General features: G+C 43.9%; 1 protein-coding gene across 1 annotated transcript; it reads right to left on the reverse strand.

The window, feature by feature from the left end:
• Nucleotides 1-18074: 18074 nt before the first annotated feature.
• LOC118893621 (glycine cleavage system H protein, mitochondrial-like) lies at nucleotides 18075-18596 on the reverse strand. The gene has a single exon (XM_036849367.1). It carries the CDS (start codon nucleotides 18594-18596, stop codon nucleotides 18075-18077), a length of 522 nt encoding a protein of 173 aa, XP_036705262.1.
• Between the last annotated feature and the right edge of the window lie 2025 nt (nucleotides 18597-20621).

The raw sequence follows: 20621 nt of genomic DNA on the forward strand, positions 1-20621 counted from the left end.
TATATCCCCATATCCCCTCCCTCTTGCGTTTCCCTCCCACCCTCCCTATCCCACCCCTCTAGGTGGTCACAAAGCACCGAGCTGATCTCCCTGTGCCATGCGGCTGCTTCCCACTAGCTATCTGTTTTACATTTGGTAGTGTATATATGTCCATGCCACTCTCTCACTTCGTCCCAGCTTAAGGTTATTTTTAGATATATGTGAATGAGAATATGTCCCCAAATACATTTTATAACCAGGATAAATCAAACCTATTGATGTTTGTATATTTGTCACATCCAGCCATGCTACTAAGATTATTTTATGAATTCCAGCCTTTTGTTGCTGTTATTCTTAGGTTCTCTAGCTTTACAGTCACACCATTCTCAATAAGTAGTTCTTATTTTGCAGTATTTGAAGCTGTTGCTATTGTCGCTTGCTGCTTATATTAGCAAGAAATTCAAAAGCAATATTACATAATAGAGGTGATTGCTAGGATTCTTGCATAATTTTAACAGGAATGCCTAATTTGAAATTATTATTTTGAGCACTCATTTTCTTGTGTAGTTATTGTTCTGTTTAAGCTTTAACCATTTGGATCTTGTCTTTGCTTTTTTTGTTAGTCTTCTTTTTATTGAGAATTTCAAATGCACTTCATACAGATCAGAAATGAAGGCAAGGGTTGGCCAGCAGGCGAGGAGGAGTTGGCAAACTAAGAACAGGCCCACTTGGACATTCTGATCTTGTAGGTTATTCATTAGATATTCTCAAAGTTTATCTTTTTCTGTTTTACTCTATGTTTTTTATGGTAATTTCCTCTGTATTGCCTAATTTGTTAATATTCACTTTGATCTTATTTTCACTGTTCTAATTTGGGGGAGATTTTTCCATTGTGTTCATAACTGCTGAGAAGGAGTGCTTCATTTCTTTTCTTCTGAGCATGTGTATTTTTGGCTTTTATTAAGGCTCTATGTTTCTGCTAAGTAACATTGACCACATTTCCTTAAGTTTAACCAAGTTCCTATAATTATGATCCTGAATAGTCCCAGCTATACTTCTTAGATTTGCTTTGATCCAAATATTTTTAGGAAACTAGTTTTTTGTTTGAAATGGTGCTTTTTACTTTTCAACCATTTGGGGGGATTTTATTTAAACCTTTTTTGTTCTTTTCACATGTGTGGGTATAGGAGAGACCATTTTCTGTGAGATTTCTCCTTTGTGGATTTTGAGTTTTCCTTTGCAGCCTCAAACCTTTTTTATAAAATAACAACACCATTTTTAAAGTTGGTGCTGTTTGTTCTATAGTTAATTCAAACATATTAGTTATATTGTTAAAATTCCCTTTTTTTTTTTTTTAGCACCTTAGGAATGATTTTATGTTTTTAGGAGTTCACTTAGAAGCTCCCAGTTAAATACAATGAGCTGAACGTATGCTTTGACTTCCTCCTCCTCATCCTGACCCCATTACAATCGCTGTGAAGGGATTTAAGGGTTAAGGAGGGATGGCCCCATAAGGAGAATGAGAGCGGGTCACGGCAGCGTATCCACAGCACGTGTGGGAGTGGAGACAGGTAAAGCTGGGCAGAGGTGATGTGAGGACGCACGGAGCCCGCAGTGTGCCTGCCGAGATGGTCCTTCCTAGACGCCAGGGCTGATGGGAGGGTGGGAGGGAAACGTGCACCTTAATATAAGGGCCGACTGCACAGAGCAGGCGACCGTGCCCCCTCCCCCACCCCATTCCTGCTCCCCACAAACAGCACGCAAAGCCCAGAAGTCAGCTGTATACTCATTCGCAGGGAAAAGCGTGGTGGGAGCAGAGGTGGGAGGCCTGCCATGAATAAAAATTAGCTCTCTGGGGAGACCCCGAGCAACTAGATGTTGGCAGCCCAGGACAAAATGTGTCCACGTTTTGGTCTTTAGGGACCCTCCAGTGTAGCGTGGTAGTTGGTCACCTTCTGCCTGGGGCTGCCCGGGAGCCTGGGGAGGCATTGTCCCCTTCGCGATAAGCTCCTACTCTGCTTTTCTGGTGCTTTTTAAAAATGTGAACTGATGACCAAGAATCACCGGATATTTAGAGAAGTCTCTGTCGTGAAAATTAAAACAGATGCCTCTGGAGAAAACATCATTCCAGGAGCAAAAAGGAAATGTTTTTAAAAAATTGTAACATCTGGGCGATTCGGCATCCATAGACGAGTGGACAGCTGTGGGACTTCGTGCGCCAGAATACGAACCAGCGATGTGAAGGGGCGGCCTACTGACAGAGGCTTACAGACCACACCTGAGAGAGGTTTTGTATCCAAATATGTCAAGACCTCTCAAACTTCAGTAATAGGTATTTTAAATACATTTTAATGGGCAGAAGATTTGAACAGACACTCATCAAAGAATACATTCGAATGGCAAGTAAGCGCATGCAAAGGTGCTTACCATCTTGAGTCACTAGGGTAACACCCATCAAACCACAGCGAGACACCACTGCCCATCTCTTCGAATATCTAAAATTAAAAAGAATGACCAACCACGGTTTGGCAAGGATGTGGAGACCCTGGAACCCTCACATACTGCTAGAGGAAATGGGGAATGATCTAACCACTTTGGAAAACACTTTAACGGTTTCTTAAAAACTTAAACATACATTTAATATATGACCCAAACATTTCACTCCTATGTATTTACCCAAGAGAAATAAAAGCACGTATCTATACAAAAACTTTTACACGAATGTTCATAGCAGTTTTATTTATAATAGCCAAAAACTGGAAACAATCCAGTTGTCCACCAAGGGGGGAATGACTTAAATATATTGTTGTGTATCCGTGCAATGGAATACTACCCTGCATAAAAAGGAATAAACTATGGATCTCAGCAACAACATGAATGTGTCTCAAAATCATTATGCTGGCTGAAAGAAGCCAGATAAAAAAAGAGTGCCTGCTGCATTGTGTGGAGATAAGCATTTGCCTGGGAATGAGGGCAAGGGGCAGGGGTCTTACGAAAGGGCATGAGGAAACCTTTGGGGTTGATGTTTGTTATCTTGGTTATGTGAAGCTGTGTGCATCAAATTATACACTTTAAATATATGCAGTTCATTGTCCCTTACATTTCGAGCTTTTTTTTAAAAAATCATGTTATTACACTTGCAAAACAATAGGATGCTATGAAAACGAAATTATCTGAGAACAATGAATCTAGGAACTTAGAAAACGAGAATTTGATAGAAGAGGTAGAAGGCAAAATCAAGGCTGTCCTAGAAAATATAACAAAAGACCCAGAACAAGGAAACACAGCACCATGTAGACGGTCCCACATTTGACTCATGGGCATAACAGGAAAGCCTTCTCCGCAATTCTTCCCTAACTGGCATGATGTCAAGAACCTCTGTCCACATAAGCTGATCTGAGGATGGCTTCAAGGTGACCTGTGAAACAAGGCGGACTCAGACTAGACCGGAAGCCCTGGGTGGCCTTCAGGTGAAGAAAGGAAGCAAGTGGCAGAACAATCACTGGAGAATGATACAGTGTTTGTGAGTTGAGAGGGAAACAAAACACTGTATCTGTGGAGAATGTGTGTGCACATGTAGTAAAAGTATAAAAACAGGGATTGGATACACAGAAGTCCTTGATCGTGGTTGTCTTTGAAGAGGGTGTTTCAGCAAAAATAGAAATGAAGTCTTCCCTCCCCTGAGAGCAAGGAAAACAAAGGGGCAGCGAACAGGCTAGAGAAGAAACATAACCTGGCCTGAAAGAGTTAATCACGCCTTGGTTTACTTTAACTGTCACTAATTTGGAGTAACTAGATTTGTACTTTACAAAGCTAACCTCACTCCCTGACACTATGTAATTTACACTGGGTACCTATCACCCCTAACTCTGTGTGAGTTACATCCCGGGGCACTTACATTCTATACGCCCCTTGCAACAAATCACCCCCTATAGTCTTTGCATTTCAGAAACGAGGTCAGCGGGTCGATAAACCAGAGGCAAAGGGATGCAATTACCAGACTGCCGGACCCCAATTACGGGGCGGCCTGACGCCGGCTATGACTGTTTTGAAATAATGCAAAGGAAAGGAAGAATGCAAGACCTTCACTGCTTTGATCCTTATCACATACACCGGACTGCGAGAGCCCCGCATATAAAATCTTCCCTGATTCCCGAGGAGAGCACAGCTCCGGAGACGCTAGCCTGCTGTGTCTTCCCTTCTGCCTGGCAGAAAAATAAAGCCATCTCTCTCTCCCTCCAAAATCCCTGCTCCGTATTTCTGTTCGGCCTCGGTGCACAGGGAAGCCAACATTTCGGCAGCAAGGAGAGGAGCCTGGAATTGAGGAGGGGAATCTGGGCTACTTCAGGCTTCCAGTCGTGTTTGTTTTAAAGATCTAAAGCAAATATATCAAATCTATGTTTCAAATATTAATATTTATGCTGGGGGGCTATGTTATACTTTGCAGTTCTATGTGTTTTTATTTTTTAATTAAAAAAAGAAAAGAATACGGAAGTGGACAGTGGAGTCTGGATGGTGAGGAAAGTGAAGCCAGGATGCTGTTCCTGTTCTTAGGGCAGAGGGTCTCACACCTTCCTTTGCTGTCGTTGTTGTTGTTGTGGAGATCAGAAGCAGCTCAAAGAGTTCATGAACACCGTTGAGATTTGATGACAGTTCCCACACACGGAATGAGGAAGTTTAACAGACGACAGATACTGTATCCCCGTATCCCAAAAGAAAAATGCACGGTGAGGTTACTCAGTACATTTCTGGAGAAACCTGTGGTCCACCGTGGCCAGGCACGGAATTAGACAAGGGGGCTAAAAGGCACAATGCAGTTGTGTCCCCAGTAGATCTGGGGTCTAGTGTAGAAGGAAAATACAATGGGATGTTTGCATTATGGGAAATGAAAAGGACAGAGGGCCCTCAATCTGCCCAGAGGCTACAGTATGTTTACAATTTGGGGAAAACAGTCTGGGCAGAGGCCATACCTGTAGAGGCCAGAGGAGTGGAAGGCCAGGAGGCTTCTGGGACCGAATGTAGTCCAATGTTGGTGAAAATAAGTGAGAAAGGGGGAATGGGAGGGGCTAAGATAAAACAGGTGAGGCACGTGTGAGGAAGACACCGTGTGGCAGGCAAAGGACAGAAAGTCCCGTCGTTCAGAGCCCGCAGAGATGTCTGAGAGGGGCTATGACATCAGACCTGGGGGCTCCAGAGGTTTCTCTGGCAGCCGTGAGCGTGATGCAGAGGAGCGGGCAGGACAGGGAGACTGGTGAGGGGTCAGGAGAAGAGCAGGTGCGGACCTGCCCCAGGCAGGTGCTGGGGGAGGGGTGGGCATGATCAATACCGAGGAGTAGAACTTGAAAGGCTGTATTTTTTTTTTTTTTTTGGCCTCACCGCACAGCCTGTGGGATCTTAGTTCCCCGACCAGGGATCGAACCCCGACCCCCTGTAGTGGAAGCACTGAGTCCTAACCACTGGACTGCCAGGGAAGTCCCATGAAAGGCTGTATTTTTCAATGAGCCAAAGATCTGAACTTCACTAAGGAAAATACACCTGTGGCAAATAAGCACATGAAAAGATGTTCAACATTTTTAGTCATTAGGAAAATGCAAGTTGATACCACAGACATACTACCACACATGTGATAGAATGGCTCAAATGAAAAGCCTGAACATACTAAGTGTCGGTGAGGATGTGAAGCAACTCAAAGTCTCACACACCTGGCTGGTGGACATGGAAAATAGCAAGACCGATTTGGCAAACCAGAAATTTCCTTCCTCTCTTTTTTCTCTCTTTCTCTCTCTCTCTCTCACCCCCACCCCCCATCTTTTCTTCATTTCTTCCTTATTTTCTTCTTTTCATTCTTATGTTCTTTCTCTCTCTCTCCCTTCCTTATTTTCCTTTTTGTTTTTTTGAATTGTCAAATATTTAATGCTAATTAAAGACCCAATGGTCTTACATTTTTATCACTATTTGATCATGAACAGCAAACATTGTTGGTCTACAACATACCATCTATCTATATACAAAAACACTGTAACATATTCTTAGGCTCTTAATTCTGAGTTTCAAAGTTAAGCTGAATTTCTATTGAATTTTAGGAAATGTTAACTGTAAAAGTGATTGAACTTTTTAAATGTATTGCTTGTTCTTTGAAGACCATTGACAGTGTGAATTTAATAAGCACACCGCTGGAAGCTTTAGGAGTTACGTTCCTAATATTTATCTTGCCTGGACTTAAAATTACTGAAAGCTTTCCTTCATTTTCAAAGCTCAGAAGTATTTATTCCACGGCATACTGAACTGGAAATGTGCCATTAGAGGATTTGGAAACGGTTTATCACATACGAAGTAAAGAACATAATACCATAAGAGACTCCAGTTCAAGTTGGCAGGCAAAATATAATTTAGACTTAAAATGCTGTATTTAAAGAGAAAATAAATTTTCAATTTGGATAAATAAAAATACTTTCATTTTCAAAGGCTTGGCACCACAAAGGATGGCGTGCACAGGAAGAATTCTTACTTCACAGTGTCCTCTGCTCTTTCTAGAGACTTGAAGCTGGTCAAGTAGTGAATAAGAATGAACATTTTCCTCAGTAAGATTCATAAGTCATAACTTATTTACTTCCCCCCATTAAATACTGTTACATTTACTTCAGATCATTTAATAAATTTATTTATTTATTTATTTTATTTATGGCTGTGTTGGGTCTTCGTTTCTGTGCGAGGGCTTTCTCCAGTTGCGGAGAGCGGGGGCCACTCTTCATCGCGGTGCGCGGGCCTCTCACTGTCGCGGCCTCTCTTGTTGCGGGGCACAGGCTCCAGACGTGCAGGCTCAGTAATTGTGGCTCACGGGCCTAGTCGCTCCGCGGCATGTGGGATCTTCCCGGACCAGGGCTCGAACCCGTGTCCCCTGCATTGGCAGGCAGACTCTCAACCACTGCGCCACCAGGGAAGCCCTACTTCAGATCATTTAAAAAGTAGGTCTGTTCAAAGTGGAGGTTCTCCAAGTACAATGCAAATTTGTTTGACCAGAGAAAAGCAAACCTTACTAAGAATATAATCTTTATTGACAACATTTTAACCCTCTTTTTTAAAATTTAATTTAAAAAGCTAGTCCAAAAATGGCCTCTTCCTGTAAAGATGCATCTCTTCCAAACCACAGTGAAAGAGATGTAAGTAATTTTCTATTTTATCTTCTACCACATGCCTCAGAATTCCTCGTGAAATCGCTCTCGGACACACCAGAAGAGCATTTGCAGAATGAGTTATGGGAATGACAGTGTATGAGGCTGTTGGACGTGTACACAACAAAACCAGAAGGCTGATTGTTAACCCGTTAAAATTATTCGGACGTCAAATGGTTGGTTATGTGCTAATTATTTACATAGAACATGGATTCACCAACATAAAAAATAAGTAACAGCTGCCAGGAGACTACTTCTTTTCATGTGCAGAGGGTTAAAACTCTTCTTCCCACTTTCTGCAGGCAAATCCTCCTCTGGTAGACATCTTATGCCTTCCTACGATAGAAATCTCTGGCATTTTCCCAAGTGATTGAACAGCAGGCTAGCAGCATCATAAACAGAGACGTCAGCCTCAAGTGTGCCGTTCACCCAGGCTCATCAGTGCCCAGGGGGCTGGGTTCCAAGGATTAGACATGAGCACAGCGTGGCCTCCGCAGCTTACGTTTCATCCACCCCTGGACAGCACTGTCCCAGGGCCCGTCCATCGAGGTCCACCTGAAGACCTGGTAGGGAACCTGGGGCATAGTTGGGGCTCAAAACACACTTGTTAAATGAAACAATGACTCCCACACTGCTTCTCACTCAACAAGAAAACCAAGGTAGAAAAGCTCCATGCTTTAGGACGGGACAACCTGGGCTGAGGGTCTGGATCCTGAAATAAGTGTCCCGTAGGGAGTTGGTGGCTTTCACACAGACAGTCTGGACAAGTGTGCCTGTTGCTGCCTCTGGCAGGAGGTCATTCAAGCCTACTGCCAAACACAGCTGGCCTGTGTATTTTTAGACCTGTAATCGTCTTGGAATCCTGTATGCTTGGACACAAGTGAGTGGGTGCACATGATTGATGGCTCTTGGGGGTGTCCTCTGGAGACTCCTCTTGCACAGAAGCAACTTCCAGAAGCTAAAACCCCTCCCTGGGCCAGCTTGGGGCCCTCACGTCTGCCTCTTTGCTCTGTTATTGGATCTTGTTCTCAAAGCGCAGACTCAGCCTTGACTAGCATCACTAAGGATGAGATTTGGGCTATCCTTGCGCTATGATGAAGTCCAAGATTGCCAAATAAGTCGCAACTTAACAGCCTGTAGCTGCAGCGTGATTCAGGGGCCCCTGGTTCCTCCAACCTTCTGCTATGCCCCTGGGGAGGACCCGCTGTCTTTGTTTTTCCCATCGGAACATGTGACCCCACCCCCACTGGGACCAACTCTTAGCTGAGATTCAACGTGGGACCCCGGCGCTGTCCACCCATCCCAGGCAGGAGGCTGGTCTGCTACTGCTGAGGCTGTAGCCTCTCCTCGGGGACCAGCGTCCCAGCCTCTCTCTAGCGGCCAGGGCAGTCTTCCCTCATCGTTCAGGATCCTTGGGGAACCGGGTGCATCCAGGGGTCCAACCCACAGCTCTTCATTCAGCATGGAAAGGCACTGGCCGCCCTGCCCACGGACCTGCTGCCTTCTGAGCTGCCTCTCAGCATCTGCAGTCTCCTATGAGCCGCCTGCTTTCCCATACCTGGCCTCCCTCTGCCAAAATCACTCTGCTGTGGCAGCCCTGGGGCTGGAACAGGGGCCCAAGCCCTTTCCCACAGCTTGTCTGCCCCTCTCCCCCGGGGGGCAGTTTCAGAGAGCTCCTCTTTCCTCCCCTAACTCTGCCCAGGTCTGGAAGGGGCAGGCTTCCCACGCTGTCCTCGCTTGCCTAACTGGGCTTTCTTTCTGCCCTTCAACTTTGTGGCTAAGCCTTGCTGTTGCACAAGGTGCAGGACAGAACGTGGGACTTGTTTAGCATGAAGGGGCTGATGTCAAGTGGTATTGCAGAAGCTGTTATCTTTTACAATTGCCAGCTGCCTTATTTGTTTTAACCCCAAGTGATTTTTCCCTCAGCCCCAAAAGACAGTCCCTTTCCTTCACTGACTCAGAATCCCTCCAGCAACCCCCAGGGCTCAGTGCCAAGCTTCTCCTCACTTGACCTGGCAGCAGTTGGCACTCTGCCTGGCAGGGACTTCTCTCTCTACCTTTTACCTGCTTCTCATCCAAACCACCTGAGTCCCAGTCTCCTCCCTCCCATGACTGTGCAAAGCCTCAGTCATCCGCTATCTGCTACCCACTCAGTCTGCTGCTATTTATGGGAAAACAATCCACTGGCTGTCTTGGCTAAATCTGAAATCCAACAAGGCAGAGAGCTTACTATACCTGCCCTCCTCAGAGGATGCTTCTCAAGGGCCAGGCTTCCTCCTGTGACTTCCATTTCTGCTGGATCCAGGAGGGAATGTCTGCCCTGGGTTCCACAGCACAGCAGTTTGAATCACTCTACCCACTGATTCCATTTCTAGAAACCTCTGTTTTATTGGGTAGGACCCTCTTGATATTACATCTCAGTGAGAAGAGAAATGCCAAAGGGGATGAATACCCAATGGGTCAGCTCATGGAGAAGCCATCTCCAACAGGCTACCTCACCTTCCCCTGGTAAGCCCAGCATCAGGGACAGTGCCTGCAGATCAAGCCCACTTCTGATACATACTTTCAGCTCTAAAGACCTTCAGCTCTAAAAAACTCATTCGAATCAAGCTTCCACAAAATTTAGAGTCGAATCCATAGTTTTATGTCAATACCATAATTACTATAGCTTTGTAATATAGTTTAAAATCAGGGAGCATGATACCTCCAACTTTGCTCTTTCTCAAGGCTTCTTTGGCTATTTGGGGTGCCATACAAATTTTAAGACTATTTGTCCAATTTCTGTGAAAATGCCATTGAAATTTTCATAAGGATTGCATTTATTTGTAGATTGCTTTGGGTAGTATGGACATTTTAATATTGATTCTTCCAATCCATGAGCACAAAATATCTTTCCATTTATTTGCGTTCTTCTTCAATTTCTTTCACTGATATCTTGTAGTTTTCAATATACAGGTCTTTCACCTCCTCGGTTAAATTTCTTCCTAGGTTTTTTATTCTTTTTGATGCAATTGTAAATGGGATTATTTTCTAAATTTCTCTTTCTGATAGCTTGTTGTTAGTGTATAGAAACACAACAGACTTTTGTGTATTGATTTTATATCCTGCAATTTTACTGAATTTGTTTATTAATTCTAACAGTTTTTTGATGGAGTCTTAGGGGTTTCCTATATTTATGTTATGTCATCTGCAAATAATGATAGTTTTACTTCTTCCTTTCCAATTTTGATTCCTTTTATTTCTTTTTCTTGCCTAATTGCTCTGGCTAGGACTTCCAATAATATGTTGAATAAAAGTGGTGAGAGTAGGATTTCTTGTCTTGTTCCTGACCTTAGAGGAAAAGATTGTCACCACTGAGTATGATGTTAGCTGTAGGCTTGTCAAATATGGCTTTTATTATGTTGAGGCATGTTCCCTCTATACCTGCTTTGTCGGAAGTTTTTATCATAAAGGATGTTTACTTTTGTCAAATACTTTCTCTGCATCTATTGAAATGATTGTATGATTTTATCCTTCATTTTGTTTAATGTGGTATATCACATTGACTGACTTGAAGATATTGAGCCATCTTTGCATCTCTGGAATAAACCCCACTTGTTCATGGTGTATGATCCTTTTTTTAAAAATTTTTTTAAATTAATTTATTTATTTATTTTTGGCTGCATTGGGTCTTCGTTGTTGCGCGCTGGCTTTTCTCTAGTTGCGGTGAGCGAGGGCTACTCTTTGTTGCGGTGCTCAGTCTTCTCATTGCAGTGGCTTCTCTTGTTGCAGAGCACGGGCTCTAGGTGTGTGGGCTTCAGTAGTTGTGGCATGCGGGCTCAGTAGTTGCAGTGCATGGGCTTAGTTGCTCCGTGGAGTGTGGAATCTTCCCAGACCAGGGCTCGAACCCATGTCCCCTGCATTGGCAGGCAGATTGTAATTTTCTTTTCTTGTGGCTTCTTTGCCTGGTTTTGGTATCAGAGTAATTCTGGTCCCATAAATGAGTTTGAAAGATTACTTTCCTTTTCTGTTTTTTTAAAGAGTTTAGGAAGGATCGGTATTAATTCTTCTTCGAATGTTTGGTAGAATTCATCAGTGAAGTTGTCTGGTCCTGGACTTTTTATTTTTTTTATAAATTTATTTATTTTATTTTTATTTATTTTTGGCTGCGTAGGGTCTTCACTGCTGCGCGTGGGCTTTCTCTAGTTGTGGCGAGTGGGGGCTACTCTGCGTTGTGGTGCGCGGGCTTCTCATTGCGGTGGCTTCTCCTGTTGCAGAGCACAGACTCTAGGCATGTGGGCTTCAGTAGTTGTGGCTCGTGGGTTCTAGAGCGCAGGCTCAGTAGTTGTGGCTCACGGGCTTAGTTGCTCTGCAGCATGTTGGATCATCCCGGACCAGGGCTCAAACCCGCATCCCCTGCACTGGCAGGCAGATTCTTAACCACTGCGCCACTAGGGAAGCCCTGGGCTTTTGTTTCTTGGGAGGTTTTGATTACTGATTCAATTTCTTTTATGTGTAATTATGACATATAAGACTGTTACACCCATCTTGTGAGATGCTCTCTCTGCTTTGAAGAAGCCAGCTGCCATGGTGGAATCTGCCCCATGGAGAGGTCCACATGACAAGGAGCTAAAAATGGCCTCCAGATGACTCACAGCAAGACGCTGAAGCCCTCAGCCCTACAACCACAGGACCTGAAGGCTGTCAACAACCACACCAGCTTGGAAGCAGATTCTTTCCAATTAGAATCTCTGATGGGATCCCAACCCAGTTGACACCTTGACTGCAGCTTGGTGAGACCCTGTGCAGAGGACCCTGCTAAGCTGTGCCCCTGAGTCCCAACCCTCAGAAACTCTGCGGTCATAAACATGTGTTGTTTTACACCTTAAAGTTTGTGGTACAATTGCTATGCAGCAATAGATAACTAATACAATTATAAAGAGTATGATGGTTTGCTTTTTTTTTGAAAACCACAATGGACTGAGGATGGAAAACTTTTCAGAACAGCTAAGACAAATATACACATATCAGGACATCCTCTTAACCTCACAAAGAACCAGAACATTTTGTAAAACTGCCTTTTGTCTGTTTGTTCTAGCCCCAGCGCTAACATCAGGTTTGGTCAAAATGTCCTTCCTGCTTTAAGTCATTTCAAAACCCAACTTGTCAGAAGATAGTAAATGGAACTGCTAAGTCAGTAAAATAGTCTTTCTGAACTTCTAGGACCTTGTCCACAGAATGATGGAATCTAATTAACACTATCATTCAACTATGAACCAGTTTAAAAACTGCTGAAAGCAGACCACTTCCTCAGGTTTTTTTTTAATGACATTCTCCACTTTTCCCTAAAGAAAATGGGGCTGGAAAATCATATTTATATTGCCACTGACTAACGGAACTCAAAGGTAATATTTCAGAATGTTCACCTTCATTTATAAAAACCTCACCTTTGTCAAATACAATACGAATGGAATATTAGATTGTTACCTCATCAATTCCCGGGTCTCCTAAAGCAGTCAGTTTTTACATAAAATGAAGATATGTTTAAAGAAGCAATATAAAAATCCCTCAGCATTTAGTGGTCTATCTATACGTCTGTTGGCAAATGGACAGGTGTCTATCTATAGGGAAGAACAGGAAGGATTAAATACTATCCTCCTGCTTTCAGGAAGGATGATGGGACTCTCTATCCCACCAGAAATGAAACAAGATGGATTCAACAGGACTGGAGCCTGGAGAGCTGATGGGGTGCTGGGGAGGGCTGCCTTAGCATTAGGCAGAGGACTAGGGGTTTGCATTACCCATGCAGCTAGTCTCCCGGTGAGCATTTGTTCTGCTGCAAATGGAAAAGGGGAGGTGGTATCTCTCTTTTTTTTTTTTGTCTAAATAACCCATTAACTTTAATTAATTAATTTATTTATTTTTGGCTGTGTTGGGTCTTCGTTTCTGTGCTAGGGCTTTCTCTAGTTGCAGCAAGCAGGGACCACTCTTCATCGCGGTGCGCGGGCCTCTCACTATCGTGGCCTCTCTTGTTGCGGGGCACAGGCTCAGTAGTTGTGGCTCACGGGCGTAGTTGCTCCGCGGCATGTGGGATCTTCCCAGACCAGGGCTCGAACCCGTGTCCCCTGCATTAGCAGGCAGATTCTCAACCACTGCGCCACCAGGGAAGCCCGGGAGGTGGTATCTCTTGAAGACTGTATACATGAAGCCCTCTGGTCAAAGAGATCTGCCCTTTGCCAGGGTACCTCCCTAAGTTTGCATTTCCTCTAGGAAGATACTGGAAACCCAGCTGCTTTATATAGATTACACTGGAAGAGTGGGTTCTTCAGTATCTATGAATGAGTTGGTTGAGGAAGAAGGAATGAATGAGATTGTTAAAACTCTATATTTTGGAGGGAATATTTGGAAAAGTGTTATGTAGTACCCAGTGCAGAGTGAAAACCATGGGAAATGAAGGGCCGCTGGGCTAAAGACAAAGCCCAAGGATGTGAAAGACGTCTCACTTCCCGTCTTCCTTCACAGAGTGACGCTCATCAGAGCTTGGCCAGGATGAGGATGAGTAGCAACGAAGCTCAGAGTCGAGCCCCACAGTTTGGGTGCATTTGGGAAGAGTCTGGCCTGGATTCCTGGAAACACTGACTTAGACATTCCAGAGAACTGACAGTTCGTTATTCCCCAAAGCTTAAGGAGGAAAGCTCAAGCTGTGAGTAGGGGGCCTCTAGGAACCATGGTGCCCACACACGGACCATTGCAAGGACACACTGAGGATCTCAGACAGACAGCCACTGGGCTCTGTCACTCAGTCCCACCAAGAGGAGTTCCTTCTGTGGGGTGGCACGCTTCAGGGCAGACAGCTCCGATTGTCAATGTCAAACTAGGGATAGAAAGAGCTCAAGCATCATGGTCAAGCTGGACGCTGAAACTCCTGGCAGTTGCATTCCTGTTTCTAGATGTTTGCTGTCCGGGCTGTTGTCTGTGTATTAACCCCGTCTTCCCATCAAGGTGACGAGTGAGCCACCACTCTTTGCTCTTTGCGTCTCTCACTGTGGCTGACAGGGTGGTCCTTAAGAGATAATGTTAATGTCTTAATAAATATTGGCTCATGGAGAATTTGCTGGAGCAAGCACAGACACTAAATTTAAATTCTTCAGTTTGATAGAACTGAAAACAAGCCAATTCTCTCAATGAGGTGACAATTGCCTTTCTCTTTTTAAAAATCTAGCTTGCATGACCTAAAATACACAAGTGGGAGGCAGTATTGTAGAACTATCTCAAGTTAATTAGTGTCTAGCTCTTTGCAAAGTATTCAACTGTCTAGATTGGTTGCTTCTGCACATCGCAAATCAGCGAGATTTGGTCTCAAAGGCTCCACATGGCTGAGAAAACTCCATTCCCAGCTAGGATCCTCTGGAGAGGGCATCAATTATTCCCCATTGTTTTAACATTGATTGTACTGTCTAATTTGAAAGCGTGTAAAAAAGAAAATGTTACTTGACATTAGTATCATTTCCCATCACTTTTGAAAGATGTGTTAAGGGAGTGTTTGGCCCAATCAGTCTAGAAAAGTATTTCTCCCATAATGACAAGCCAATTATTTCTGCTTTGAATTACAAGTATCTCCCTTAGGCCCATAGGGAAAAAATGAGTGACAAGCATATGAAAAAATGCTTGATATCATATGTCAGTAGGGAATTGCAAATTAAAACAACGAGATACTACTGCACACCTATTCAAATGGCCAAAGCCCAAAACACTGACAACACCAAATGCTGGTGAGGACGTGGAGCTGCAGGAAATCTCATCATCGCTGGAGGGAACGCAAAACGGTGCAGCCGCTTTGGAAGACAGTTCGGTGGTTTCTCACAAAACTGAACACACTCTTACTATACTATCCAGCAGCTATGCTCCTAGATGATTGCCAACCTAGCTGAAATGAGTTGAAAATTTATGTCCACACAAAAACCTGAACATGAATGTTTATAACAGCTTTACTTACAATTGCCTAAACTTGGAAGCAACCAAGATTTTTTTTTTTAATTAATTAATTAATTTATTTTTGGCTGCGTTGGGTCTTCATTGCTGTGCACGGGCTTTCTCTAGTTGCAGCGAGCGGGAGCTACTCTTTGTTGCGGTGCACGGGCTTCTCACTGCAGTGGCTTCTCTTGTTGCAGAGCATGGGCTCTAGGTGTGTGGGCTTCAGTAGTTGTGGCACGTGGGCTCAGTAGTTGTGGCACACAGGCTTAGTTGCCCCGCAGCATGTGGGATCTTTCCAGACCAGGGCTTGAACCTGTGTCCCCTGCATTGGCAGGCGGATTCTTAACCACTGCACCACCAGGGAAGTCCCCAAGATGTTTTTCAAAAGGTAAATGAATAAGGAAATTATGGTACATCCATGCAATGGAATATTATTCAGAGATAAAAAGCTCTCAAACTACAAAAAGACGTGGAGGAAACGTAAGTGCATATTGCTAAGTGAGGCCAATCTGAAAAGTCTACATATTGTATGATTCCAACTATATGATATTTTGAAGAAGGCAAACTATGGAGACAGTAAAAAGATCAGTGCTCGCCAGGGTTTGGGAGTGAGGGGAGCGTTGAGTAGGCAGAGCACAGAGGATTTTTAGGGCCGTCGAACTATTCTGTATGACACTATCCTAACGGACACATGTCATTATGCATTTGTCCAAACCCATGGAATGTACAACATCAAGTGAACCCTAATGTAAACTATGGACTTTAGTTAATAATAATGTATTATTTTTATTATAATTATTTATCTTAATTCATCATTTAAATAATAATTTAATTGTTAAATGTAAACGCTATTTAGGTTTTACTTTATTTAAATTATATTTTTAATATCATTAATTGTAACAAATGCACCACACTAATGCAGGATGTTAATAATAGGGGAAACTGTGTGTGGAGAGAGGGAAGGATACAGAAACTCCATTTTCCGCTCCATTTTTTTCTGTAAACCTAAAACTGCTCTAAAAAAGTAAAGTCAATTAATTAAAGAAACAATAGCTAAGTGGAAAGAGAGGGCATTTTGCGCATTCGGACAGACCGTTCAGACGTGTGATGTCTGATGCCCTGGGGCGGAGCCCGCGGTAGGTAAGAGAGGCTGCTGGCACCCTGAGCTTCTGATGCTCTGGTTCTCCCAGGGCTGAGCTCCACTGCCCCCTGCTGAAGGTGCCCGGGGAAAATGGACAGGTAACTCATGAGCTGCTTCGCAGAGCTTTCTGCTGGATGAATTTCTCAAAGGCAGGTGCCTAACTCCAGCCAGGGAGTGCCTTCTCCAGAGCTGGACACATGTGCCCCGATCCGCACAGCTAATCCCCTTTGCAAGCTGGGCTCTGGGGAGGGAGGGCTGGTGGGGATGGCCAGGGCTGGGCAAGTTATAAAAATGTGCCCTTCCTCAAGACACTTCACGTCTACCTGTCAGAACATTGTCACAATGTTCTGATTATTTATTTATTATAATTTATATACCAATAATAGTCACTTATTTTTTTAAGTGTAGTCTGTCTACTCAACACATTTTTTATTTACTTATTTAGTTGTCTATTTAGCCGTCCTGCGGGCATGCGGCATCTTAGTTCCCTGACCAGGGACGGAACCTGCACCCTCTGCAGTGGAAGCGCGGAGTCTTAACCACTGGACCGCCAGTCTTGTTCTTATTTTAGAACAAGACACTTGCATCTGCTAGAAAACTATCAAGATAAATACAAACCTGCACTGTCCACACCTCTGACGGCACCTCCTAGATGTGGTGCCCCCCTCCGCACTCCCCAACCACCCGACAGCTCCTGGAATATCCATCCTGGCGGCTGGTCCCCTCTGTCCCCCAGGAGGCATCCTCTTCCACACTCACTCGCCCCTGCTTAGGGGCCAGGAGACCTCACAGATGGTGTTCAGAATCCCTTCGTGCAGCTTCCTCAGGAGTCCTTTGTTTCTTAGGTTAATAGCACAAAAATGGGCTACTGTTCCACATTTCTATTTATTTCCATCAGTTAATTAGACCTGGCTCTGCCTGAATAAGAAGGTTTTCTCTCTTGGGCTCCTTGAGAAGAGAAGCCTTGGGGTGCCGTCCTAAATCTTCAGGGCACAGACTCCCCGTATATCACCTTCCCAGTACTGAGTGCAGCGTGGGTCCTGAGAATGTCCAGTGCCCATAATTTACAGCTTTTTTTTCTATTATAAGTAACAATTTAATTCAGGACAAGAGATGTTATTCAAAGACATATAAATAATAGTCTCTACTAAGAATGTTCATTGTGTTGAGAATAAAGCACTGGGAGATGCAAGATTGGCAAGTGAATGCCAAGGCTGGTGGGACTCGGGGACAATTTTCCCTCTTGAATAAATGGAAAGGAGCATACTGCTGCTTTCATTTTTTTTTAAGAAGTTGAATATTTTATTATTAAACCGTTTCTTGTTTTCCTGCAGGGCTGTTGCTTCACTGTATAAAAATAGCACCAGCAAACACAGTATATTGCAAAATTAAGATAGTAACGCTCTTCATTGGACACTATGCAACTAACAAACTTTTCTCCACTGCCATTTATTTCCAGTGGGAATATCATTGAGTATTTTGACCCAAATCCAGGGATGGCTGTAAGCAAGTTACAATATTATATAAGGTTAAGATAACAATGTTATCCTTGAATTACATAATTTTTATAACTAGTTTTACCACAGATAATTTCAGGAATTCTGAATATTATAACTGGAGACTAGCCTAAAAATCATAGGGTGTTGTGAAAAAGATGCATAGGGTTTATCTGACGTCATTAGGAAGTTAAGGGGTATTTTCTTCAGGCAACATTGTTGCAAGTAGTTTCTTTTGCTACAAGTTCCTTTTAAAAAATCTATCCACTACTAATTTAAGACAACTATGCTAGATTAAGTTGCTTCAAACTACTTTATTTAGGGGTTCCATTTTCACTCCTCAATAGATTTTATGTATTTCTCATATGCTTCTTCACTCATTAGTTCATCTGGTTCTGAAGGGTTACTGAGGGTCATCTTGATCAGCCAACCATCTTCATAACAAGATTTGTTGACAAGTCCTGGATTTTCTGCTAGAGCCTCGTTAATTTCAGTTACTTCTCCTGATAGAGGAGAATGGAGTTCATTAGCAGCTTTCACATTTTCCAAAGCACCAAATTCCTCTTGTTTGTTCAATTTTGTCCCAGCTTCAGGCAGCCTACAGTAAACAACATCTCCCAAAGCTTCCTGTGCAAAACTGCTGATTCCCACTGTTCCAGCACCGTTTTCTGTTGTTACCCATTCATGTTTGTCAGTGAATTTACTCACCGACAGCAGAGCGGGGCTGGCGCGCAGTGCCCCGACGGCGCCCGCCCGCAGTCCCCAGGGCCACGGCGGGCAGGCCACGTTGGGCGCAGAGATGGCGCGCGGGCTGCAGACCACGGCTGGCACACCCCGCGCCGCTCGCAGCGCCATGTGCGCAGGGGTCACTACTTTCATTTTTATTAGAAAATATGCCTTATAATAGCGCCCAAGTTTTCTCTTTCAAACTGTCAACTGAAAAAAATGCACAACCTAAAAGTTGAGAGTTGTTTTATCCGGTGGACAAAAATGAGGACTTAAGCCGGGGACAAAGAATCTCAGATCACTCTGAAGAGACAAGGTGGGGAGCCAGGTTATATAGGAGTTTTTGCAACAAAGACTGGGTAGTGGGAATGTCAAAAGATTATTGTTAATTAAAGAAAACCAGACATCTCACGTTAAGGAATTTGGTGCTTTTCTCTGTATGGGAAGATGCAAGAGTCTGGACTCACTGAAATCATTCCTTCGATAAGCACCTCAGCTGTCTGGGGCCAGTATCCTGTGCTTTCTCATCCTGAGTCTCCTCAGGGTGCCTCTTTGTGGGGTGGCTGCAGTGACTGAGGGCTTGATGGCGGGCATCCTGTTTCTATCCTGAGTTCCCTCAGGGCTCACCATCAGGAGACTGCAATGTGATGGCTTAATAGCTGCTACATCCTTTGTTTACTGATATGGCAGGCAGCATTTTTAGTTCACATAATAGAGAACACCCATCCTACCCTGCAGAGAGGACAGATTCAATGTCCACTCTCCTCCACTCGCCTCCCTCCCCTCTCAACATCCTCCTGACAAGCATTCATTCAGCTCTTGCCAAGTGGCAGGCAGAGCTCAGGCTCAGGTGATACAGAGATGAATACAGGACAGTTCTCAACCTTGAGGCACTCATTACCTGGTGAGTCAATAAAATAAAATTTTAACACAAGGTGGCAGGTATGTGATACAAATTATGTTCAAGACACGTGTAAGTGGAGGGGGAAATGTTTGATTCTGCAAAGACATCAGGTAACATTTCAGACTAGTCTTTGGCAGAAATAATTCTCATTGTTATCAACCATTTAATTCTCTTCCTGTGCAACCAGGAGGATGACATTTACCAGCTCCATTTACACAAGAGGGGCCCTGAAACTAATTCCAGCCAGTGGGAGGTAGGCAGATATGATAGATAATACTTCTAGGCTGGCCAATAAATACCTTGCACACCTGATCCTTTCTCCTCTTCTCCTGTAGCAAATCTAGAGCCACATGTTAGAAATGGCAGCATCTCAAGACAGAGGAGCCAGGATTACTGAGTCACTGCCTGAGGGAGGTGCCCCAACTGGAAAATCTGCATTGGATATCAAGTGCATGAGAAAGTTTTACTTTGTCGAGCCACTGAAATTTGGGTGTTGTTTACAACAACTAGCGTAATTTATTTAACACCATGGAAATTGCTGTTTTGCAGTGGACTGTTTGGGTGACAAAAAACAGGTGGCTATTTTCTTAGCAGTTGGGCAAGAGAGGGTGAAGAAACAGCATGCTGGATGACTGGACATCTACGTGATGTAGTGACAAATCATTCGACCAAAGGGTCACCTGCAGAGACTTGGAAGGCAGACCCCATCACAATAGGGGGTGTACTGGAAAATGGCATGTTAGAAACGTGTTTTAATTGGACTTGGCTCTGTTTGGGAAGGCGATCCAAGGAAGAGATGAGCTCAGGAAATAGTTGGCTGTTTTTAAGCAGAAAATGAAAGGTAATAGAGAGTCCAGAAATGCAGGAACTTGTAAGGCTGCAAAAGGTAACTGTTTCTAGTTCCCAAACAGTAAGATATGGGAATAAAATGTAATTGAGCTGACTTTTCAGTTTTGGTGAACTTTCTGAGTGGAATAACATGACTCGGGACAAAGGTGTGAGTGAGCGGGTAGACTGCCCCCCAAGCCCAACGGCCTCCAAGAGGCTGCCTCTTTGTTGAGAGAGAGTCACAGGAGTGAGGAGGCCAGAAAACAAAGGAGATTCCAGAACAGTGCTTAGGAAACGTCTTTGGGTGCAGTTATAGGTACCTGAGAGTGACTGGAGGCAAATACATCAGCAGTCACTAAGTTTTTGAGATGATTGCTTTGCCAAGAATACCACGAGGCAGTGAAGTAAACAGGGAAAAGGGG

The sequence above is a fragment of the Balaenoptera musculus genome, chromosome 3, assembly GCF_009873245.2.
Source record: "Balaenoptera musculus isolate JJ_BM4_2016_0621 chromosome 3, mBalMus1.pri.v3, whole genome shotgun sequence".
NCBI classification, from domain to species: Eukaryota; Metazoa; Chordata; class Mammalia; order Artiodactyla; family Balaenopteridae; genus Balaenoptera; species Balaenoptera musculus.